Source organism: Hypanus sabinus, assembly GCF_030144855.1.
Source record: "Hypanus sabinus isolate sHypSab1 chromosome 24 unlocalized genomic scaffold, sHypSab1.hap1 SUPER_24_unloc_1, whole genome shotgun sequence".
Taxonomy (NCBI): domain Eukaryota; kingdom Metazoa; phylum Chordata; class Chondrichthyes; order Myliobatiformes; family Dasyatidae; genus Hypanus; species Hypanus sabinus.
The window spans coordinates 405,591-430,396 of record NW_026778922.1 but is presented as its reverse complement, the minus strand read 5'-3'; the positions used below and the strand labels follow the sequence as shown (position 1 = coordinate 430,396).

At 56.0% G+C, this 24,806-nt stretch overlaps 1 protein-coding gene across 6 annotated transcripts in view; it reads left to right on the top strand.

Moving 5' to 3' along the window:
• Nucleotides 1-24,806, top strand: part of LOC132385452 (C-Jun-amino-terminal kinase-interacting protein 4-like) — a 173,608-nt gene that overhangs the window by 59,122 nt on the left and 89,680 nt on the right. For all 6 annotated transcript variants that reach the window (XR_009509185.1, XM_059957533.1, XM_059957531.1 and 3 more), the window contains exons 3-4: nt 22,049-22,169; nt 24,058-24,128. Coding sequence is in view for 5 of the 6 variants with exons in the window: in XM_059957533.1 (XP_059813516.1) it covers nt 22,049-22,169; nt 24,058-24,128 (192 nt within the window). In the remaining variant the exon portion in view is untranslated. The remainder of the gene's footprint in view (nt 1-22,048; nt 22,170-24,057; nt 24,129-24,806) is intronic.

Genomic DNA, 24,806 nt, shown 5'->3' with positions numbered 1-24,806 from the left:
CTATGTCTGACCCCGGGAGTGTGTTATGGGACAGTGTGGAGGGAGATTCACACTATGTCTGACCCCGGGAGTGTGTGATGGGACGGTGTGGAGGGAGACTCACTCTGTGTCTGAACCCGGGAGTGTGTGATGGGACAGTGTGGAGGGAGATTCAGTCTTTGTCTGACCCCGGGAGTGTGTGATGGGACGGTGTGGAGGGAGACTCACTCTGTGTCTGACCCCGGGAGTGTGTGATGGGACAGTGTGGTGGGAGATTCAGTCTTTGTCTGACCCCAGGAGTGTCTGATGGGACGGTGTGGATGGAGATTCACACTATGTCTGACCCCGGGAGTGTCTGATGGGACGGTGTGGATGGAGATTCACTCTGTGTCTGACCCCGGGAGTGTGTGACGGGACGGTGTGGAGGGAGATTCACTCTGTGTCTGACCCCGGGAATGTGTGATGGGACGGTGAGGAGCAATCTTCACTCTCTTTCTGCCCCAGGATTGTGTGATGGAATGGTGATGAGGGAGTTTCACTCTCTTTCTGACCCCGGAAGTGTGTGATGGGACGGTGAGGAGCAATCTTCAGTCTCTTTCTGACCCCAGGAGTGTGTGATGGGACGGTGAGGAGCAATCTTCACTATCTGACCCCAGGATTCTGTGATGGGATGGTGATGAGGGAGTTTCACTCTGTGTCTGACACCAGGAGTGTGTGATGGGACGGTGTCGAGGGGTATTCACTCTTTGTCTGTCCCCGGAAGTGTGTGATGGGACAGTGTGGAGGGAGATTCACTCTGTGTCTGACCCCCGGAGTGTCTGATGGGATGGTGTGGATGGAGATTCACTCTGTGTCTGACCCCGGGAATGTGTGATGGGACGGTATGGAGGGAGATTCACTCTGTGTCTGACCACGGGAGTGTGTGATGGGACAGTGTGGAGGGTGATTCACACTATGTCTGACCCCGGGAGTGTGTGATGGGACGGTCTGGAGGGAGATTCACTCTGTGTCCGACCCCGGGAATGTGTGATGGGATGGTGAGAAGCAATCTTCACTCTCTGACCCCAGGAATGTGTGATGGGACGGTGATGAGGGAGATTCATTATGTGTCTGACTCAGGGAGTGTGTGATGGGACGGTGTGGAGGGGGATTCACTCTCTGTCTGACCCCGGAAGTGTGTGATGGGACGGTGAGGAGCAATCTTCAATCTCTGTCTGAACCCGGGAGTGTGTGATGGGACAGTGTGGAGGGAGATTCACACTATGTCTGACCCCGGGAGTGTGTGATGGGACGGTCTGGAGGGAGATTCACACTGTGTCTGACCCCAGTAGTGTCTGACGGGACGGTCTGGAGGGAAATTCAGTCTGTGTCTGACCCCAGGAGTGTCTGATGTGGCGGTGTGGAGGGAGTTTCACTCTGTGACTGACCGCAGGAGTGCGTGATGCGACGGTGTGAAGGGAGATTCAGTCTGTGTCTGACCCCATTAGTGTCTGATGGGACGGTGTGGATGGAGATTCACTCTGTGTCTGACCCCGGGAGTGTGTGACGGGACGGTGAGGAGGGAGATTCACTATGTGTCTGACCCCGGGAATGTATGATGGGACGGTGTGGAGGGAGATTCACTCTGTGTCTGACCCCGGAAGTGTGTGATGGGACGGTGTGGAGGGAGATTCACACTGTTTCTGACCCTGGGAGTGTGTGATGGGACAGTGTGGAGGGAGATTCACACTATGTCTGACCCCGGGAGTGTGTGATGGGACGGTGTGGAGGGAGATTCACACTGTGTCTGACCCCAGTAGTGTCTGACGGGACGGTCTGGAGGGAAATTCAGTCTGTGTCTGACCCCAGGAGTGTCTGATGTGGCGGTGTGGAGGGAGTTTCACTCTGTGACTGACCGCAGGAGTGCGTGATGCGACGGTGTGAAGGGAGATTCAGTCTGTGTCTGACCCCATTAGTGTCTGATGGGACGGTGTGGATGGAGATTCACTCTGTGTCTGACCCCGGGAGTGTGTGACGGGACGGTGAGGAGGGAGATTCACTATGTGTCTGACCCCGGGATTGTATGATGGGACGGTGAGGAGCAATCTTCAGTCTCTTTCTGACCCCAGGAGTGTGTGATGGGACGGTGAGGAGCAATCTTCACTATCTGACCCCAGGATTCTGTGATGGGATGGTGATGAGGGAGTTTCACTCTGTGTCTGACACCAGGAGTGTGTGATGGGACGGTGTCGAGGGGTATTCACTCTTTGTCTGTCCCCGGAAGTGTGTGATGGGACAGTGTGGAGGGAGATTCACTCTGTGTCTGACCCCCGGAGTGTCTGATGGGATGGTGTGGATGGAGATTCACTCTGTGTCTGACCCCGGGAATGTGTGATGGGACGGTATGGAGGGAGATTCACTCTGTGTCTGACCACGGGAGTGTGTGATGGGACAGTGTGGAGGGTGATTCACACTATGTCTGACCCCGGGAGTGTGTGATGGGACGGTCTGGAGGGAGATTCACTCTGTGTCTGACCCTGGGAGTGTGTGATGGGACGGTGTGGAGGGAGATTCACACTCTGTCTGACCCCAGTAGTGTCTGACGGGACGGTGTGGAGGGAGATTCACTCTGTGTCTGACCCCGGGAGTGTGTGATGGGACAGTGTTGAGGGAGATTCACACTATGTTTGACCCCGGGAGTGTGTGATGGGTCGGTCTGGAGGGAGATTTACTCTGTGTCTGACCCCGGGAGTGTGTGATGGGAAGGTGTGGAGGGAGATTCACTCTGTGTCTGACCCCGGGAGTGTGTGATGGGACAGTGTGTAGGGAGATTCACACTATGTCTGACCCCGGGAGTGTGTGCTGGGATGGTCTGGAGGGAGATTCACTGTGTCTTACCCCGGGAGTGTGTGATGGGACGGTGTGGAGGGAGATTCACATTGTATCTGACCCCAGGAGTGTCTGATGTGGCGGTGTGCAGGGCGTTTCACTCTGTGACTGACACCAGGAGTGTGTGATGGGACGGTGTGGAGGGAGATTGACACTATGTCTGACCCCGGGAGTGTGTGATGGGATGGTCTGGAGGGAGATTCACTCTGTGTCTGACCCCGGGACTGTGTGATGGGAAGGTGTGGAGGGAGATTCACTCTGTGACTGACCCCAGGAGTGTGTGATGGGACGGTGTGGAGGGAGAATCAGTCTGTGTCTGACCCCGGGAGTGTGTGACGGGACGGTGAGGAGGGAGATTCACTCTGTGTCTGACCCCGGGAATGTTTGATGGGACGGTGAGGAGAGAGATTCACTCTGTGTCTGACCCCGTGAGTGTGTGATGGGACAGTGTGGAGGGAGATTCACACTATGTCTGACCCCGGGAGTGTGTGATGGGACAGTGTGGAGGGAGATTCACACTATTTCTGACCCCGGGAGTGTGTGATGGGACGGTCTGGAGGGAGATTCACTCTGTGTTTGACCCCGGGAGTGTGTAATGGGACGGTGTGGAGGGAGATTCACACTATGTCTGACCCCGGGAGTGTGTGATGGGACGGTCTGGAGGGAGATTCACTCTGTGTCTGACCCCGGAAGTGTGTGATGGGACGGTGTGGAGGGACATTCACACTGTGTCTGACCCCGGGAGTGTGTGCTGGGACAGTGTGGAGGGAGATTCACACTATGTCTGACCCCGGGAGTGTGTGATGGGACGGTGTGGAGGGAGATTCACACTGTGTCTGACCCCAGTAGTGTCTGACGGGACGGTCTGGAGGGAAATTCAGTCTGTGTCTGACCCCAGGAGTGTCTGATGTGGCGGTGTGGAGGGAGTTTCACTCTGTGACTGACCCCAGGAGTGCGTGATGTGACGGTGTGAAGGGAGATTCAGTCTGTGTCTGACCCCATTAGTGTCTGATGGGACGGTGTGGATGGAGATTCACTCTGTGTCTGACCCCGGGAGTGTGTGACGGGACGGTGAGGAGGGAGATTCACTATGTGTCTGACCCCAGGAGTGTGTGATGGGACGGTGAGGAGCAATCTTCACTATCTGACCCCAGGATTGTGTGATGGGATGGTGATGAGGGAGTTTCACTCTGTATCTGACACCAGGAGTGTGTGATGGGACGGTGTCGAGGGGTATTCACTCTTTGTCTGTCCCCGGAAGTGTGTGATGAGACAGTGTGGAGGGAGATTCACTCTGTGTCTGACCCCCGGAGTGTCTGATGGGATGGTGTGGATGGAGATTCACTCTGTGTCTGACCCCGGGAATGTGTGATGGGACGGTATGGAGGGAGATTCACTCTGTGTCTGACCCCGGGAGTGTGTGATGGGACAGTGTGGAGGGAGATTCACACTATGTCTGACCCCGGGAGTGTGTGATGGGACGGTCTGGAGGCAGATTCACTCTGTGTCTGACCCTGGGAGTGTGTGATGGGACGGTGTGGAGGGAGATTCACACTCTGTCTGACCCCAGTAGTGTCTGACGGGACGGTGTGGAGGGAGATTCACTCTGTGTCTGACCCCGGGAGTGTGTGATGGGACAGTGTTGAGGGAGATTCACACTATGTTTGACCCCGGGAGTGTGTGATGGGTCGGTCTGGAGGGAGATTTACTCTGTGTCTGACCCCGGGAGTGTGTGATGGGAAGGTGTGGAGGGAGATTCACTCTGTGTCTGACCCCGGGAGTGTGTGATGGGACAGTGTGGAGGGAGATTCACACTATGTCTGACCCCGGGAGTGTGTGCTGGGATGGTCTGGAGGGAGATTCACTCTGTGTCTTACCCTGGGAGTGTGTGATGGGACGGTGTGGAGGGAGATTCACATTGTGTCTGACCCCAGGAGTGTCTGATGTGGCGGTGTGCAGGGCGTTGCACTCTGTGACTGACACCAGGAGTGTGTGATGGGACGGTGTGGAGGGAGATTCTCTCTGTCTGACCCCGGGAGTGTGTGATGGGACGGTGGGGAGGGAGATTCACATTGTGTCTGACCCCAGGAGTGTCTGATGTGGCGGTGTGCAGGGCGTTTCACTCTGTGACTGACACCAGGAGTGTGTGATGGGACGGTGTGGAGGGAGATTCTCTCTGTCTGACCCCAGGAGTGTCTGATGGGACAGTGTGGAGGGAGATTGACACTATGTCTGACCCCGGGAGTGTGTGATGGGATGGTCTGGAGGGAGATTCACTCTGTGTCTGACCCCGGGACTGTGTGATGGGACGGTGTGGAGGGAGATTCACTCTGTGACTGACCCCAGGAGTGTGTGATGGGACGGTGTGGAGGGAGAATCAGTCTGTGTCTGACCCCGGGAGTGTGTAATGGGACGGTCTGGAGGGAGTTTCACTCTGTGTCTGACCCCGGGAATGTTTGATGGGACGGTGAGGAGCAATCTTCATTCTCTTTCTGACCCCAGGAGTGTGTGATGTGACGGTGTGGAGAGAGATTCACACTATGTCTGACCCCGGGAGTGTGTAATGGGACGGTGTGGAGGGAGATTCACACTGTGTCTGACCCCAGTAGTGTATGACGGGACGGTGTGGAGGGAAATTCAGTCTGTGTCTGACCCCAGCAGTGTCTGATGTGGCGGTGCGGAGGGAGATTCACTTTGTGTCTGACCCTGGGATTGTGTGATGGGACGGTGTGGAGGGAGTTTCAATCTGTGTCTGACCCCGGGAATGTGTGATTGGACGGTGAGGAGCAATCTTCACTCTCTGACCCCAGGAATGTGCGATGGGACAGTGATGAGGGAGATTCATTTTGTGTCTGACTCCGGGAGTGTGTGACGGGACGGTGTGGTTGGAGATTCACTCTGTGTCTGACCCCGGGAGTCTGTGATGGGAAGGTGTGGAGGGGGATTCACTCTGTGTCTGACCCCGGAAGTGTGTGATGGGACGGTGTGGAGGGAGATTCACACTGTGTCTGACCCCGGGAGTGTGTGATGGGACAGTGTGGAGGGAGATTCACACTATGTCTGACCCCGGGAGTGTGTGATGGGACGGTCTGGAGGGAGATTCACTCTGTGTCTGACCCCGGGAGTGTGTGATGGGACGGTGTGGAGGGAGATTCACTCTGTGTCTGACCCCGGGAGTGTGTGATGGGACGGTCTGGAGGGAGATTCACACTGCGTCTGACCCCAGTAGTGTCTGACGGGACGGTCTGGAGGGAAATTCAGTCTGTGTCTGACCCCAGGAGTGTCTGATGTGGCGGTGTGGAGGGAGTTTCACTCTGTGACTGACCCCAGGAGTGCGTGATGCGACGGTGTGAAGGGAGATTCAGTCTGTGTCTGTCCCCATTAGTGTCTGATGGGACGGTGTAGATGGAGATTCACTCTGTGTCTGACCCCGGGAGTGTGTGACGGGACGGTGAGGAGGGAGATTCACTATGTGTCTGACCCCGGGAATGTATGATGGGACGGTGAGGAGCAATCTTCAGTCTCTTTCTGACCCCAGGATTGTGTGATGGGACGGTGAGGAGCAATCTTCACTCTCTGACCCCAGGATTGTGTGATGGGATGGTGATGAGGGAGTTTCACTCTGTGTCTGACACCAGGAGTGTGTGATGGGACGGTGTCGAGGGGTATTCACTCTTTGTCTGACCCCGGAAGTGTGTGATGGGACAGTGTGGAGGGAGATTCACTCTGTGTCTGACCCCCGGAATGTCTGATGGGACGGTGTGGATGGAGATTCACTCTGTGTCTGACCCCGGGAATGTGTGATGGGACGGTATGGAGGGAGATTCACTCTGTGTCTGACCCCGGGAGTGTGTGATGGGACAGTGTGGAGGGAGATTCACACTATGTCTGACCCCGGGAGTGTGTGATGGGAAGGTCTGGAGGGAGATTCACTCTGTGTCTGACCCTGGGAGTGTGTGATGGGACGGTGTGGAGGGAGATTCACACTCTGTCTGACCCCAGTAGTGTCTGACGGGACGGTGTGGAGGGAGATTCACTCTGTGTCTGACCCCGGGAGTGTGTGATGGGACAGTGTTGAGGGAGATTCACACTATGTTTGACCCCGGGAGTGTGTGATGGGTCGGTCTGGAGGGAGATTCACTCTGTGTCTGACCCCGGGAGTGTGTGATGGGAAGGTGTGGAGGGAGATTCACTCTGTGTCTGACCCCGGGAGTGTGTGATGGGACAGTGTGGAGGGAGATTCACACTATGTCTGACCCCGGGAGTGTGTGCTGGGATGGTCTGGAGGGAGATTCACTCTGTGTCTTACCCTGGGAGTGTGTGATGGGACGGTGTGGAGGGAGATTCACATTGTGTCTGACCCCAGGAGTGTCTGATGTGGCGGTGTGCAGGGCGTTTCACTCTGTGACTGACACCAGGAGTGTGTGATGGGACGGTGTGGAGGGAGATTCACTCTGTGTCTGACCCCTTTTTTTTTTTAATTACAAAATCCTTTATTACAAATTTCGGTGCTATACAATATATACAAAACAGTGGCAAACACAATTACTGCACTACAAATAGACAATAGACATTACACCAGAATGTTGCCATCCCTATCCACGATGGCATTTACACCCCGCGGAGCCCAACGGTCTCGAAACTCCTCCAAGGCCGCTGTGGACTGCGCGTGTTCTTTTTCAATAGTTACCCGGGCACGAACATACCCCCTAAACATCGCCAGGCAGTCTGCCAGGGGAGATCCTCCCGCCACCCATTTCCAAGACCCGCGGATGGCGGATTTCGCCAGCCCCAGGAGCAAGTTGACTAGGACATCCTCATCCCTCCGTGCCCCCTTCCTTACTGGATGACCATATATAAACAGGGTGGGACTAAAATGCAGCCAGAAGGCGAGAAGCAGCCCACGCAAATATGCAAAAAGAGGCTGCAGCCTCACACATTCCATGTACATGTGGTACACGGTCTCCTCCAGCCCGCAGAAGTGGCATGTGGGTGGGAAGTCCATGTACAAACTGAAAAACTTATTGCAGGGCACCGCTCTATGCAATACCCTCCAGCCGAGATCCCCCAGGTGCATGGGAAGAACCCCGGCATAAAGGGACTTCCAGTGGGGACCCTCCTCACCTCTGGGTGGAAGGACCGACCGCCATGGCGTGTCGGGACGGTGTACAAGGGCAAGGAAGTGGAGGATGTGGAGTAGCAGCCCATACAGATACCTCCTACTTGCATCCCTGAATGGGACTGTGGGTATCGATGAGAGACGGCTCAAGTTGTGCGGACACGGCTCCCGGAGAAGATTGCGGGGTCTGGGCCCGACCAGCAGCTCGGCCTGAGTCGGTCCACACAACTGAGCCGCACCGACAGCCACTGAGGTAGGGCAAGGGCCGGCCAGGACCCCGCCCTCCGCCTGAGGAGGGGATTCCCGGCCTGAGGCGACCATGTTCCAGACTCTCAGTAGGTCCTGATAGAAGCCGGGCAGACTCCGCAAAGCAGTACGGCTGACACCCGCCGGTGGTAGCCGCATGTCTTCATGAAGACAGCAGCCCCTCCGGAGGAAGAAAGTCGCCAACACGTGCCACCTGGGAGGGTGCTCGGCGTACAGGAATCTCTGCAGAGTCCTGAGGCGGAGAGCCGCCAGCTGCGTTCGGACGCACACCAGCGACTGTCCGCCCTCTCCCACTGGGAGACTCAAGACCGCTGCAGAGACCCAGTGTTTCCTGTTGCCCCAGAAGAAGTCCACTAATTTCCTCTGCAGTCTTGCAACAAACGGAGCAGGAGGGGCCAAGGTGACCATCCGATACCACAACATGGAGGCCACCAGCTGGTTTATGACCACCACCCTGCCTCGATAGGAAAGCACCCTGAGAAGGCCTGACCAGCGTCTCCAGGTCCTGCCAGTTCGCCAGCCAGGTCTCCCCAGAAGGACTCAGGTAGACTCCCAGATAGAGGAGACGCCTAGTACTCCACTCAAAAGCTCTCATCTCCTCCGGCAGGGAGTTCACCTGCCACTGACCCACTAAGAGTCCGGAACATTTCGCCCGGTTGATCCTGGCGGAGGATACCGCCGAGAAAACATCTTGGCACTCGCGCATCCTCCGCAGGTCATTGGGATCTGTCATCATGAGGAGTACATCATCGACGTGGGCCGAGAGGACGACCTCCATGTCTGGTTCACGCAGAACCAGACCTGTCAGTCTTCGCCGTAGGAGGCTCAGGAATGGCTCGACACAGATCGCATACAATTGACCGGACATGGGGCATCCCTGACGTACTCCTCTCCTGAAGGGAATGGGCGCTGCCAGTGATCCATTGACCTTAACAAGGCACTCTGCGGCAGAGTAGAGGAGCCGAACTCGGGCCACAAAGTGTGGTCCGAGCCCAAAGGCCTGCAGAGTGCCCACCAGGAAACTGTGGTCTACCCGGTCAAACGCCTTCTCCTAGTCAAGAGAAAGAAACGCTGTCGGGGACCCAGTCTCCTGGTGCAGGTGGATCAGGTCCTGTACTAGGTGGACATTGTCCTGGATGGAGCGGCCCGGGACTGTGTAAGATTGGTCAGGATGAATCACCTGTCTCAGTACTGAACCAAGACAGTTGGCCATTGCCCGGACGAAGATCTTGTAGTCCGTGCACAAGAGGGAGACCGGGCGCCAGTTCTTTAGCAGGCGAAGGTCTCCCTTCTTGGGCAGCAGGACCACGACAGCTGTCCGCCATGAGAGGGGCAATTCCCCGGTGGCTAGGCTCTCCCCTAGAACAAGGCTGTAATCGACCCCCAGGACATCCCAAAAAGCCTGATAAAACTCCACACTCAGACCATCTAAGCCAGGGGATTTACCCCCCCGGAGTTGCCGAAGGGCAGCAGACAGCTCCTCCCCAGTCAGGGAGGCGTCCAGACGCGCTGCGTCACCAGGGCTGACCTTTGGCAAATCTTCCCAGACCTCACTGCACGCCCCCGCATTTGACGGATCCGGTGAGAATAAGGACCGATAGAAAGTGCGGACTTCTTTGATAATTTCGTCAGGATCCGTGATGGAGGAGTCATCAGCAGCCAGTAGCTCCACCAGCTGCTTTTGAACTCCCCGCCACTTCTCCAACGAGTAGAAGAAGGGTGAGCCGCGGTCCAAATCTTGCAGCATTTGGATCCGCGACCTCACATATGCACCTCGGGACTGCTGAGTGCGTCCTTCTTCTCCTGGTATTCCTGCCACGTTTGATGGTCTCCACCGGTCGAACCAAGACGGGACTCTAGGTCAAGCAACGCTCTCTCAAGCCGCTCAATCTCAGAGCCCCGCCTCTTTGTCGATCCCCTAGTGTACTCCCGACATAAAACCGGATGTGGGCTTTGCCCACATCCCACCACAGCCATAGGGAGCCAAACTCTCCCCGTCTCTCTCTCCAGGTGGCCCAGAACGCTCGGAATGAATCCCGGAATCGGCTGTCCTCCAGCAGCCGGTTGTTAAAGTGCCAATACCCGGATCCCACCCTAGGGTGCAGAGGAGTATATTCCATCCACACAAGGTGATGATCCGGGCACCACACCGGCCGCATGGAGGAAGCCGACACGCGGGAGACATAAGCCCGAGAGATATACAGGCGGTCTATCTGGGAACCCCCCTCTCTAGATCTTCTGGAGAAGGCGCTAGAGTCGGGGTGAAGATTCCGCCAGCTGTCCACCAAGTCAAAGGAGCCGACTAGCTCCTTTAACTTTTTCGCCGATGCTGGGTCGCGTTGGAGGCCCGAGCGGTCCTCCACCTCGAGGGTACAGTTGAAGTCTCCCGCGAGGACGACGCAGTCCCCCGGGTCGATGGAACTCAGCAAGAATAGGCGCGTCTGCATCACCCCGCGCCTCGGAGCGTACACGTTGATAAAATGTAACGGTACACCATCCAGGCGCACAGCCAGGTGGAGCAGACGGCCGGGCACAACATCTTGGACTCCTACGATTTCTGGCCAGAAGGTTGGGGGCAACAGGATCGCCACCCCGGTAGAGTTGGAGCTAAGGTGACTCATGTAGACCCCGCCCTGCCACTCCAGGAGCCAAGTGGACTCGTCCCCCGGGGTGGTATGGGTTTCCTGCAGGAAACTCACCGCATATCTCCTGTCCCTGAGGACTGAGAGATTGTCATACCTGCGGAGTGAGCCCCTGCTACCGTTCACATTGAGACTAGCTATGGTAAGCTTCATGTCGGGAGCACACTAGGCCTCAGCACCAGTCCCCTTCCCACTGAGAGTGATGGCGCCCTCAGCCGCACTGTCCCGAAGAAAACCGAGAATATCCTTTGCTTTCCAGGCCCGACTGCTACCATCGCTACCTTGTGACCCACCATCTCCCGAAGGAGCGAGGCTGCTTTCCATCCTGATGTCCCGCACCAGGTCATCCAGGAAGGATTTCAGCTGCCGTCTGTCATTCCCTGACACAGCATTCCTCTTCCCCTTCCCCTTCCATCTGAGGATGACCCTCAGGGACTTCACCAGCCTCGGCATGCTAGGCCAGCGAAGCGAGGCTAGTTTAGGCTGATGCTTTGCACCAACGGAGGAGTGAATAAACTCTCTGATCTCCTCCACAGATATCAATGGGGACTTCTCTGGAGGGGTGAGGATGTCCATTGTCTCGCTATCAAATGAATCCCCCTCCAACCCCTCACTGCAGACAGATCCCCCACCGTCCTCCTCATTTGGTGTATAAGGTGGCTGCCCCTGTAACCTACACTGCACAGCGGGTACCTCCCCTATACCTTCCCGCTCCACCGTCACACCAGTCTTACCCACAGTTGCGACGATGGAGGGAAAATCCCAAGGGACTCCCTGCAGGCCATTAGTTGATGGGGTCGGCATGCAGGTTACATCACCCTCCCCAGGAGACAGGCATGAAGGGGACCCCAGCAGCTCTGGCCCAATGGATTCACTGGCAGCCTGATGCTGACTGTGAGAGAGCCTGGTCTCCTCTCCACCTGTACTACTTAATACATTTGCCTCCAGGGGGGCGCTGACTGCCAAGTCCTGGGTGGAGGGCTCCAGGTCTGTTTTAGGTGTGCAAACAGGCCCAGCACTAGCTTCATGCACAACCACACCACCCACCCCAGGACTGGTGTCTACATCTGGGGATTCAGGGTTAGACACAACTCCCACCCGGATTCCCACCCCTTTCTGGGACTCCCCCTCATCTACATTCTCTGCCCTCTTGGGGGAACAATCCCATCTCCTCTTCAAGCCGGAGGAGCACACAGGTGCGGAATTCACCGACGGAGTGGTACTCTCCGCTCCTATCGTCCCATCCAACCGTACGCTTCCCCGAGCCTCCCTCTCCACCTCAGGGCAAATGGGCGTGAGCTCTACGGTCTCGGGGGCCGACTTCTTCACGTGTTTCGACTTCTTCCTCGCTTTCTTGCCCCGCCTGGACTCCAGCCCGTCCCTCGCCTGAACCTCCCCACACGTAGCCCCAGGACCACCCGCCTGAACCACAGGGGTAGGAGCAGACGTAGGAATAGGGGCAGGGTTAGAGACAGGGTCAGGGGCAGAGTAGCTGGGGCACAAGTTCCTGAAGTGGACTCCCTGGGTTTTGGGTGCTAGGACAGTCCCTCCGAAAGTGCCCCACCTCCCCGCACACATGGCACTGTGGGCGCTCAGAGCTCCAATACACCTGATAATCTACCCCCTCGTGCCGGACAGTAAACCGGCCCTCAGCTTCATCCTCCTTTCCAGTTTCATGAATACCTGTCGCTGGAAAGAGATTACGGTCCGGAGGGTGCGTCTCCTGAATTTGTGCCTGATGGCAGTTATCTCTGACCGTACTTGCCCCAAGCGGGCCAATACTCGTTGGGGATGAAAGGCTGTACGTTGTGTGGGAGCTGTCACTAGCTCCATCTGTAAAAAGATGTTCTCCACCGTGATCCCTCTACTGAGGGCCCGATGCACCAACTCATCATTCCTCAGGTAAAACACCGCCTTCCCGAACTCCTTCTCAGCGGCCAAAACACCATCTCTCCCCAACAAGTCCTCCATAGCCTCCGCGCACTTTTCCAGCGTAGTTCCAGTTCGCAAAATACATTGCACCCCGCGTTCAACTTTCACCGTCCGAAACAGGGCGTTGTCCGAGGCCGGAGAGGCAGCCGCCTTTCCATAACTCCCCGAAGGCCTGCGACTCCCTGTAGACTGGTCCGGCATGTTACTTGTGTGTCCGAATCGAGAATGATACGGTGGTGCTGGTTATAAAGTCTCGGAGTGAGTTGAGTAACTGGCGGGAAAAGTTTGTACTCGACAGTACCTTGCTGGCTCCGTGCCAGAAATTCCAACGCCAGGAAAGGCTCTGTTAGTCCTGTAGAAACTTCCAGGCCGTGAGAGGTCGAGACGTCTCAAACGACGGTTCGGCTCCAACACCGAACGAGAATCCCGACGATAGAGATGGAAGGAGGTTGCCCCGATGTCAGTGGGGACAAACAACATCGTTTGCCTCCGGTTTTGGGAGCGAAACTGCTTCACGGCGAGTTGCCAGCCGCCACAGCAGAGTGCTACGCAGTTCGAAGCCGTAAACGAACCCCGTCCAAACTGGCAGAAAAACTCCAAACGAAGCTTCCACTCTGAACCAGCCGCTCACTTAGATGTTCAAGGGACGTTGCAAACCAATTTCCAAGCAATTCAAAACCTTCATAAAGTAGTTTTTCCCCGATTTCTCCCAGCGCAATCAGAACAGCTCCACTCTGTGTCTGACCCCGGGAGTGCGTGATGGGACGGTGTGGAGGGAGATTCACTCTGCGTCTGACACCGGGAGTGTGTGATGGGACGATGTGGAGGGAGATTCACTCTGTGTCTGACCCCGGGAGTGTGTGATGGGACAGTGCGGAGGGAGCTTCACTCTGCGTCTGACACCGGGAGTGTGTGATGGGACGATGTGGAAGGAGATTCACTCTGTGTCTGACCCCAGGAGTGTATGATGGGACGGTGTGGAGGGAGCTTCACTCTGTGTGACCCTGGGAGTGTGTGATGGGACGGTGCGGAGGGTGATTCACTCTGTCTGACGCCGAAATTGTGTGATGGGTCGATGTGGAAGGAGATTCACTCTGTCTGACCCCGTGAGTGTGTAATGGGACGGTGTGGAGGGAGCTTCACTCTGTCTGACCCCGGGAGTGTGTGATGGGACGGTGTGGAGGGGGATTCACTCTGTCTGACCCCGGGAGTGTGCGATGGGATGGTGTGGAGGGAGATTCACTCTATGTCTGACCACGGGAGTGTGTGATGGGACGGTGTGGAGATTCACTCTGTGTCTGACCCCGGGAGTGTGTGATGGGACGGTCTGGAGGGAGCTTCATTCTGTGTCTGACCCCGGGAATGTGTGATGGGACGGTGTGGAGGGAGAGTCACTCTGTGTCTGACCCCAGGAGTGTCTGATGTGGCGGTGTGGAGGGAGATTCACTCTGTGTCTGACCCCAGGAGTGTCTGATGGGACGGTGTGGATGGAGATTCACTCTGTGTCTGACCCCGGGTGTGTGTGACGGGACGGTGTGGAGGGAGAATCAGTCTGTGTCTGACCCCGGGAATGTGTGATGGGACGGTGAGGAGCAATCTTCACTCTCTGACCCCAGGATTGTGTGATGGGATGGTGATGAGGGAGTTTCACTCTGTGTCTGACCCCCGGGAGTGTGTGATGGGATGGTGTCGAGGGGGATTCACTCTCTGTCTGACCCCGGAAGTGTGTGATGGGACAGTGTGGAGGGAGATTCACTCTGTGTCTGACCCCCGGAGTGTCTGATGGGACGGTGTGGATGGAGATTAACTCTGTGTCTGACCCCGGGAGTGTGTGATGGGACGATGTGGAGGGAGATTCACTCTGTGTCTGACTCCGGGAGTGTGTAATGGGACAGTGTGGAGGGAGATTGACACTATGTCTGACCCCGGGAGTGTGTGATGGGTTGGTCTGGAGGGAGATTCACTCTGTGTCTGACCCCGGGACTGTGTGATGGGACGGTGTGGAGGGAGATTCACTCTGTGACTGACCCCAGGAGTGTGTGATGGGACGGTGTGGAGGGAGAATCAGTCTGTGTCTGACCCCGGGAGTGTGTGACGGGACGGTGAGGAGGGAGATTCACTCTGTGTCTGACCCCGGGAATGTGTGATGGGACGGTGAGGAGGGAGATTCTCTCTGTGTCTGACCCCGGGAGTGTGTGTTTGGACAGCGCGGAGGGAGATTCACTCTGTGTTTGACCCCGGGAGTGTGTGATGAGACAGTGTGGAGTGAGTTTAACTCTGTGTCTGAACCCGGGAGTGTGTGATGGGACGGTGTGGTGGGAGATTCACTCTGTGTCTGACCCCGGGAGTGTATGATCGGACGGTGTGGAGGGAGATTGACACTGTGTCTGACCCCGGGAGTGTGTGATGGGATGGGGTGGAGGCAGATTCACTCCGTGTTTGACTCCAGGAGTGTGTGATGGTACGGTGTGGAGGGAGATTCACTCTCTGTCTGACCCCGGGAGTGTGTAATGGGACGGTCTGGAGGGAGCTTCACACTGTATCTGACCCCGGGAGTATGTGATGGGACGGTGTGGAGGGAGATTGACTCTCTGTCTGACCCCGGGAGTGTGTGATGGGACGGGGTGGAGGGAGATTCCCTCTGTGTTTGACTCCAGGAGTGTGTGATGGGACGGAGTGGAGGGAGATTCACTCTGTGTCTGACCTCGGGAGTGTGTGATGGGATGGTGTGGAGGGAGATTCACTCTGTGTCTGACCCCAGGAGTGTGTGATGGGACGGTGTGGAGGGAGATTCACTGTGTCTGACCCCGGGAGTTTGTGTTTGGGCAGTGCGGAGGGAGATTCACTCTGTGTTTGACCCCGGGAGTGTGTGATGAGACAGTGTGGAATGAGTTTAACTCTGTGTCTGAACCCGGGAGTGTGTGATGGGACGGTGTGGTGGGAGATTCACTCTGTGTCTGACCCTGGGAGTGTATGATCGGACGGTGTGGAGGGAGATTGACACTGTGTCTGACCCCGGGAGTGTGTGATGGGACGGGGTGGAGGGAGATTCACTCCGTGTTTGACTCCAGGAGTGTGTGATGGGACGGTGTGGAGGGAGATTCACTCTGTGTCAGACCCCGGGAGTGTGTGATGGGACGGTGTGGAGGGGGATTCACTATGTCTGACCCTGGGAGTTTCTGATGGGACGGAGTGGAGGGAGATTCAGTCTCTGACTGACCCCAGGAGTGTGTGATGGGTCTGTGTGGAGGGAGATTCAGTCTGTGTCTGACCCCAGGAGTGTCTGATGGGACTGTGTGGATGGAGATTCACTCTGTGTCTGACCCTGGGAGTGTGTGACGGGACGGTGTGGAGGGATATTCACTCTGTGTCTGACCCCGGGAGTCTGTGATGGGACGGAATGGAGAGAGATTCACACTGTGTCTGATCCCGGGAGTGTGTAATGGGACGGTCTGGAGGGAGTTTCACACTGCGTCTAAGCCCAGGAGTGTGTGATGGGACAGTGTGGAGGGAGATTCACTCTGTGTCTGACCCCGGGAGTGTGTGATGGGACGGTCTGGAGGGAGATTCACTCTGTGTCTGACCCCGGGAGTGTGTGATGGGACGGTGTGGAGGGAGATTCACTCTGTGACTGACCCCAGGAGTGTGTGTTGGGACGGTGTGGAGGGAGATTCACTCTGTGTCTGACCTCGGGAATGTATGATGGGACGGTGTGGAGGGAGATTCACTCTGTGTCCGACCCCGGGAATCTCTGATGGGATGGTGAGGAGCAATCCTCACTCTCTGACCCCAGGATTGTGTGATGGGACGGTGATGAGGGAGATTCACTATGTGTCTGACCCCGGGAGTGTGTGACGGGACGGTTTGGAGGGAGATTCACTCTGTGTCTGACCTCGGGAATGTATGATGGGACGGTGAGGAGCAATCTTCACTCTCTGACCCCAGGATTGTGTGATGGGACGGTAATGAGGGAGTTTCACTCTGTGACTGACCCCCTGAGTGTGTGATGGGACGGTCTGGAGGGAGATTCACACTGCGTCTGACCCCAGGAGTGTGTGATGGGACGGTGTGGAGGGAGATTCACTCTGTGTCTGATTCCAGGAGTGTGTGATGGGACGGTGTCGAGGGGGATTCACTCTCTGTCTGACCCCGGGAGTGTGTAATGGGACGGTGTGGAGGGAGATTCAGTCTGTGTCTGACCCCAGGAGTGTCTAATGGGACGGTGTGGATGGAGTTTCACTCTGTGTCTGACCCCGGGAGTGTGTGATGGGACAGTGTGGAGGGAGATTCACTCTGAATCTGACCCCAGGAGTGTGTGATGGGACGGTGTGGAGGGAGATTCGCACTGTGTCTGACCCCGGGAGTGTGTGATGGGACGGTGTGGTGGGAGATTCACTCTGTGTCTGACCCCGGGAGTGTATGATGGGACGGTGTGGAGGGAGATTAAAACTGTGTCTGACCCCGGGAGTATGTGATGGGACGGTGTGGAGGGAGTTTCACACTGCGTCTGAACCCGGGAGTGTGTAATGGGACGGTGTGGAGGGAGATTGACTCTCTGTCTGACCCCGGGAGTGTGTGATGGGACGGGGTGGAGGGAGATTCACACTGTATCTGACCCCGGGAGTATGTGATGGGACGGTGTGGAGGGAGATTGACTCTCTGTCTGACCCCGGGAGTGTGTGATGGGACGGGGTGGAGGGAGATTCCCTCTGTGTTTGACTCCAGGAGTGTGTGATGGGACGGAGTGGAGGGAGATTCACTCTGTGTCTGACCTCGGGAGTGTGTGATGGGATGGTGTGGAGGGAGATTCACTCTGTGTCTGACCCCAGGAGTGTGTGATGGGACGGTGTGGAGGGAGATTCACTGTGTCTGACCCCGGGAGTTTGTGTTTGGGCAGTGCGGAGGGAGATTCACTCTGTGTTTGACCCCGGGAGTGTGTGATGAGACAGTGTGGAATGAGTTTAACTCTGTGTCTGAACCCGGGAGTGTGTGATGGGACGGTGTGGTGGGAGATTCACTCTGTGTCTGACCCTGGGAGTGTATGATCGGACGGTGTGGAGGGAGATTGACACTGTGTCTGACCCCGGGAGTGTGTGATGGGACGGGGTGGAGGGAGATTCACTCCGTGTTTGACTCCAGGAGTGTGTGATGGGACGGTGTGGAGGGAGATTCACTCTGTGTCAGACCCCGGGAGTGTGTGATGGGACGGTGTGGAGGGGGATTCACTATGTCTGACCCTGGGAGTTTCTGATGGGACGGAGTGGAGGGAGATTCAGTCTCTGACTGACCCCAGGAGTGTGTGATGGGTCTGTGTGGAGGGAGATTCAGTCTGTGTCTGACCCCAGGAGTGTCTGATGGGACTGTGTGGATGGAGATTCACTCTGTGTCTGACCCTGGGAGTCTGTGATGGGACGGAATGGAGAGAGATTCACACTGTGTCTGATCCCGGGAGTGTGTAATGGGACGGTCTGGAGGGAGTTTCACACTGCGTCTAAGCCCAGGAGTGTGTGATGGGACAGTGTGGAGGGAGATTCACTCTGTGTCTGACCCCGGGAGTGTGTGATGGGACGGTCTGGAGGGAGATTCACTCTGTGTCTGACCCCGGGAGTGTGTGATGGGACGGTGTGGAGGGAGATTCACTCTGTGACTGACCCCAGGAGTGTGTGTTGGGACGGTGTGGAGGGAGATTCACACTGTGTCTGACCCCGGGAGTGTGTGATGGGACGGTGTGGAGGGAGATTCACTCTGTGTCTGACCCCGGGAATCTCTGATGGGATGGTGAGGAGCAATCCTCACTCTCTGACCCCAGGATTGTGTGATGGGACGGTGATGAGGGAGATTCACTATGTGTCTGACCCCGGGAGTGTGTGACGGGACGGTTTGGAGGGAGATTCACTCTGTGTCTGACCTCGGGAATGTATGATGGGACGGTGAGGAGCAATCTTCACTCTCTGACCCCAGGATTGTGTGATGGGACGGTAATGAGGGAGTTTCACTCTGTGACTGACCCCCTGAGTGTGTGATGGGACGGTCTGGAGGGAGATTCACACTGCGTCTGACCCCAGGAGTGTGTGATGGGACGGTGTGGAGGGAGATTCACTCTGTGTCTGATTCCAGGAGTGTGTGATGGGACGGTGTCGAGGGGGATTCACTCTCTGTCTGACCCCGGGAGTATGTAATGGGACGGTGTGGAGGGAGATTCAGTCTGTGTCTGACCCCAGGAGTGTCTAATGGGACGGTGTGGATGGAGTTTCACTCTGTGTCTGACCCCGGGAGTGTGTGATGGGGACAGTGTGGAGGGAGATTCACTCTGAATCTGACCCCAGGAGTGTGTGATGGGACGGTGTGGAGGAGGAGATTCGCACTGTGTCTGACCCCGGGAGTGTGTGATGGGACGGTGTGGTGGGAGATTCACTCTGTGTCTGACCCCGGGAGTGTATGATGGGACGGTGTGGAGGGAGATTAAAACTGGTGTCTGACCCCGGGAGTATGTGATGGGACGGTGTGGAGGGAGTTTTCACACTGCGTCTGAACCCGGGAGTGTGTAATGGGACGGTGTGGAGAGAGATTGACTCTCTGTCTGACCCCGGGAGTGTGTGATGGGACGGGGTGGAGGGAGATTCACTCAGTGTCTGACCTCAGGAGTGTGTGATGGGACGGTGTGGAGGGAGATTCACTCAGTGTCTGACCCCGGGAGTGTGTGTTGGGGGCAGTGTGGAGGGAGATTCACTCTGTGTCTGACCCAGGGAGTGTGTGATGGGACAGTGTGGAGGGAGATTCACTCTGTGTCTGACCCCGGGAGTGTGTGATGGGATGGTGTGGTGGGAGATTCACTCTGTGTCTGACCCTGGGAGTGTGTAATGGGACGGGTGTGGAGGGGGTTTCACACTGCGTCTGACCCCAGGAGTGTGTGATGGGACGGAGTGGAGGGAGATTCACTCTGTGTCTGACCCCGGGAGTGTGTAATGGGACAGTCTGGAGGGAGATTCACACTATGTCTGACCCCGGGAATGTGTGATGGGACGGTCTGTAGGGAGATTCACTCTGTGTCTGACCCCAGGAGTGTGTGATGGGACGGTGTGGAGGGAGATTCACTCTGTGTCTGACCCCAGGAGTGTGTGATGGGACAGTGTGGAGGGAGATTCACTCAGTGTCTGACCCCCGGGAGTGTGTGTTGGGGCAGTGTGGAGGGAGATTCACTCTGTGTCTGACCCAGGGAGTGTGTGATGGGACAGTGTGGAGGGAGATTCACTCTGTGTCTGACCCCGGGAGTGTGTGATGGGATGGTGTGGAGGGAGATTCACTCTGTGTCTGACCCCGGGAGTGTGTAATGGGACGGTGTGGAGGGGGTTTCACACTGCGTCTGACCCCAGGAGTGTGTGATGGGACGGAGTGGAGGGAGATTCACTCTGTGTCTGACCCCGGGAGTGTGTAATGGGACAGTCTGGAGGGAGATTCACACTATGTCTGACCCCGGGAATGTGTGATGGGACGGTCTGTAGGAGATTCACTCTGTGTCTGACCCCAGGAGTGTGTGATGGGACGGTGTGGAGGGAGATTCACTCTGTGTCTGACCCGGGAGTGTGTGATGGACGGTGTGGAGGGAGATTCACTCTGTGACTGACCCCAGGAGTGTGTGTTGGGACGGTGTGGAGGGAGATTCACACTGTGGTCTGACCCCCGGGTGTGTGTGATGGGACGGTGTGGAGGGAGATTCACTCTGTCTGACCCCGGGTGTGTGTGATGGGACGGTGTGGAGGGAGCTTCACTCTGTGTCTGACCCTGGGAGTGTGTGATGGGACAGTGTGGAGGGAGATTCACTCTGTGTCTGACCCCAGGATTGTGTGATGGGACGGTGATGAGGGAGATTCACTATGTGTCCTGACCCCGGGAGTGTGTGACCCGGACGGTTTGGAGGACGATTCACTCTGTGTCTGACCTCGGGAATGTATGATGGGACGGTGAGGAGCAATCTTCACTCTCTGACCCCAGGATTGTGTGATGGGACGGTAATGAGGGAGTTTCACTCTGTGACTGACCCCCTGAGTGTGTGATGGGACGGTCTGGAGGGAGATTCACACTGCGCCTGACCCCGGGAGTGTGTGATGGGACGGTGTGGAGGGAGATTCACTCTGTGTCTGATTCCAGGAGTGTGTGATGGGACGGTGTGGAGGGAGATTCACTCTGTGTCTGATTCCAGGAGTGTGTGATGGGACGGTGTGGAGGGAGATTCACTCTGTCTGACCCCGGGAGTGTGTAATGGGACGGTGTGGAGGGAGATTCAGTCTGTGTCTGACCCCAGGAGTGTCCTAATGGGACGGTGTGGATGGAGTTTCACTCTGTGTCTGACCCCGGGAGTGTGTGATGGGACAGTGTGGAGGGAGATTCACTCTGAATCTGACCCCAGGAGTGTGTGATGGGACGGTGTGGAGGGAGATTCGCACTGTGTCTGACCCCGGGAGTGTGTGATGGGACGGTGTGGTGGGAGATTCACTCTGTGTCTGACCCCGGGAGTGTATGAATGGGACGGTGTGGAGGGGGATTAAAACTGTGTCTGACCCCGGGAGTATGTGATGGGACGGTGTGGAGGGAGTTTCACACTGCGTCTGAACCCGGGAGTATGTAATGGGACGGTGTGGAGGGGAGATTCACTCTGTGTCTGACCCCGGGAGTGTGTGATTTGACAGTGTGGAGGGAGATTCACACTATGTCTGACCCTGGGAATGTGTGATGGGATGGTGTGGTGGGAGATTCACTCTGCGTCTGACCCCGGGAGTGTGTGATGGGACAGTGTGGAGGGAGATTTACACTGTGTCTGACCACGGGAGTGTGTGATGGGACGGTGAGGAGCAATCTTCACTCTGCGTCTGACCCCTGGAGTGTGTGATGGGACGGTGTGGACGGAGATTCACTCTGTGTCTGACCCCAGGGGTGTGTGATGGGACGGTGTGGAGCTAGATTCACTCTGTGTCTGACCCCCGGGAGTGTGTCGTGGGACTGTGTGGACGAAGATTCACTCTGTGACTGATCCCGGGAGTTTTGATGGGACAGTCTGGAGGTAGATTCACTTTGTGTCTGACCCCAGGGAGTCTGTGATGGGACAGTGTGGAGGGAGATTCACTCTGTGTCTGACCCCAGGGTTTTGTGATGGGACAGTGTGGAGGGAGATTCACTCTGTGTCTGACCCCAGGGTGTGTGATGGGACAGTGTAGGTGTCTGACGCTATGTCGAACCTCAACAGAGATTCCTGGAACTCGAAGACTCATTTGATCAGGATCGGATGTCCTTGAAGCGGCAGATGGAATCAGCCCTCACACAGTACAGGCAGATGGAAGTGAAAGCAAGGTCCTGTTCAGACACGAGTAAGTTTATTTCTGGAAGGGTTGAGAGGAAGGAGAATAGGTATTGAGAGGGTGGAGATATCTCAGTGATCAGTTCTGGGACATTTATACATTTCTATAAAGTACAGTGGATTCTGGTTAATTGGGACACATTGGAAGCAGTAGATTTTGACCCAATTAAGCAGCGGTTCCACTCAGCCAAAGTTTCATAGAAACAGTTTCAACAAAAGGTATCACTAAGAAACAAGCCACCATTTATGTAGTTAAATGAAATACAGAACCAGTTAGAACGGGGGTCGGCAACCCGCGGCTCCGGAGCCACATGCTCTTTTACGTCTGTGCTGCGGCTCCCTGTGGGAAACGGGTCCAAGTGGCTCTTTCAGTGGTAAAGGTTGCTGACCCCTGAGTTAGAACATACGCCGCAGGGACCAGCGATGCGTCTCAGGGATCAGTGCTGGGCCCGTTGTTGTTTGTCATCTCTATCAACAATAGGGATAATGTGGTTCAATGGATCAGCAAATTTGTGCATGACACCAAGATTGTGGGTGTAGTGGAGAGTGAGGAAGGATGTCATGGCTTGCAGAGGGATCTGGATCAACTGGGAAACTGGCAGATGGAATTCAGTGCAGACGAGTTTTCCACTTCAGTCGCACCAACCAGGATGGATTGAACACAGTGAACGGTAGGACACTAAAGGAGTGTCGTAGAACAAAGGGATCTGGGGATACAGGTCCATAATTCATTAACAGTGGCGTCACAGGTAGACAGGGTCATAAAGAAAGCTTTTAGCATATTTTCCTTCGTAGATAAAAGTATTGAGTACAGGGGATTGGACTTTATGTTGAAGTTGATGAGGCATTGTTCAATCTCACATCAGAGAATGTACGTAGTCTACAACCTGAAATTCTTGTTCTTCGTTGACATCCATGAAACAGAAAAAACACCAAAGAATGAACGGCAGAAAGTGTTAGAACCCCAACACTCCCCCTCCCACCTCTCAGCACAGGCAGCATCAAAAAATATCATCTCTTCCACGCCCCCCCACCACCACTTGCTCCAACAAGTGCATTAACTTCCCCACCACCCGCCATGCAAGAAAAAGCAAAGCCACAGGCTTCTCTCTCTCGGAGAGAGGTATTGCTGCTGTCACAGTGACCTTGTTCAGCCACATCGCCTGTCCCGGTCCCCCAGGTTGATGACCAACAGACCATCAAGAGAGAGAGTGCTCGAGTGCAGGGGCCGTCGATGGCTGTGCACACCACCTGCTGTCTCCATGTTTCAATCTCAGTTGGTGAAACTGGCGAGGAATCACGAATTGCAGATCAGGGACTCCAGCCACTCTGGAAAGGGAAAAGAGACATGCATGAGAAGAGGAGAAATAAACAGTTTCATGGACGAACTGGAAAAGGTTGCCTGGGTCTGAAGAAAACCTCTGGCGCCATCTCTTGGAGTATTGTGTGTAGTTTTGGCCACCAGGTTTGAAGGAGTACAGAGGGAATTTACAAGGGTCTGGAGGGCTGGAGTTACAAGGGAAGACTGAACTTTATTACCTAGAATGTAGAAGATTGAGGAGAGATTTTGATGGAGGTGTACAAAATTATGAGAGGTATAGATTGGGTAAATGCAAGCAGGCTTTTTCCACTGAGGTTGGGTGGGAAAGGTGAAATATTTAAGGGAACATGTGGGGAGGGTTGCGAGAATATGCAATAACCTGTTCGTGAGTTTGATTTCTACACTTGAGAAGTTAGGATCAGTATACTGTTGGGAGGAGTATGGGCACATGAGAACATCAGAGGGGAACCTGCAGTGACCTACTACGTCTGTGTACCACTGGACAGCATGATGGTTTGTGAGGAGGGGTGGGGTGCGAGGACACAGAGCTCTCAATGTCTCCTCACCTCACTGTCAGTCCTGCAGCTTGAAGAGGAGAAGAGGGCCATCGAGAAGGAGTACCAGAGACTGCAGCAGAAACACAAAGCGGTGAGGCTCCCTGGGGATGACAGCGGGGCAGAGTGGGGCTTCAGGGCTCCTGGGTTCACAACCCTCCCCAGCAGAGAGATGTCCCTACCCTGGGTCTGTGTTGGGGGTTTAGGTCCTGACTCTTCCCCCTCTCCCCCTCCCCCTCTTCATACCTACCAGCATTACATGCCTCAGTCCCTCTCCCCGTTCCTCTCTACCCTTCCCTCCCTCTCCCACTTCCTCTCCTTTTCCTCTGTTCCTCTCTATCTCTCTCCAACCACTCCTGACCCACCCCTCCACTCCCATCCTCATCTGGCCCCACCTGCTGGGCCCTCCTACTCTGCCACCCTACACCTCCCTGGCCCTCATCCTCCCCGCTCCACCCCTTGTCCTCCCCTCCACACCTTGTCCTCCACTCAGTCCACCCTCCCCTTTCCCACCCCTCTCAGTCCCCCCCAGCCTCCTCCCCGCCTCTCCACCACTCCCTATCCCTGCAACTCACCCTTCATCGTCTCCCTCTCTCCACCCCTTGGCCTCCCCCACTCAATCTCTCCACTACTTGCCCACCCCCACACACCCAATCCCCTCTTTCTCCACCAATGAGGTGGATTACAGACCTGGGAAAGAAATGAGGACCAGAGTTGTGGGATGGGGTCCCATTGGGAGTGAGAATGGGGGAGTGGGGGTTGTCCCACTGGG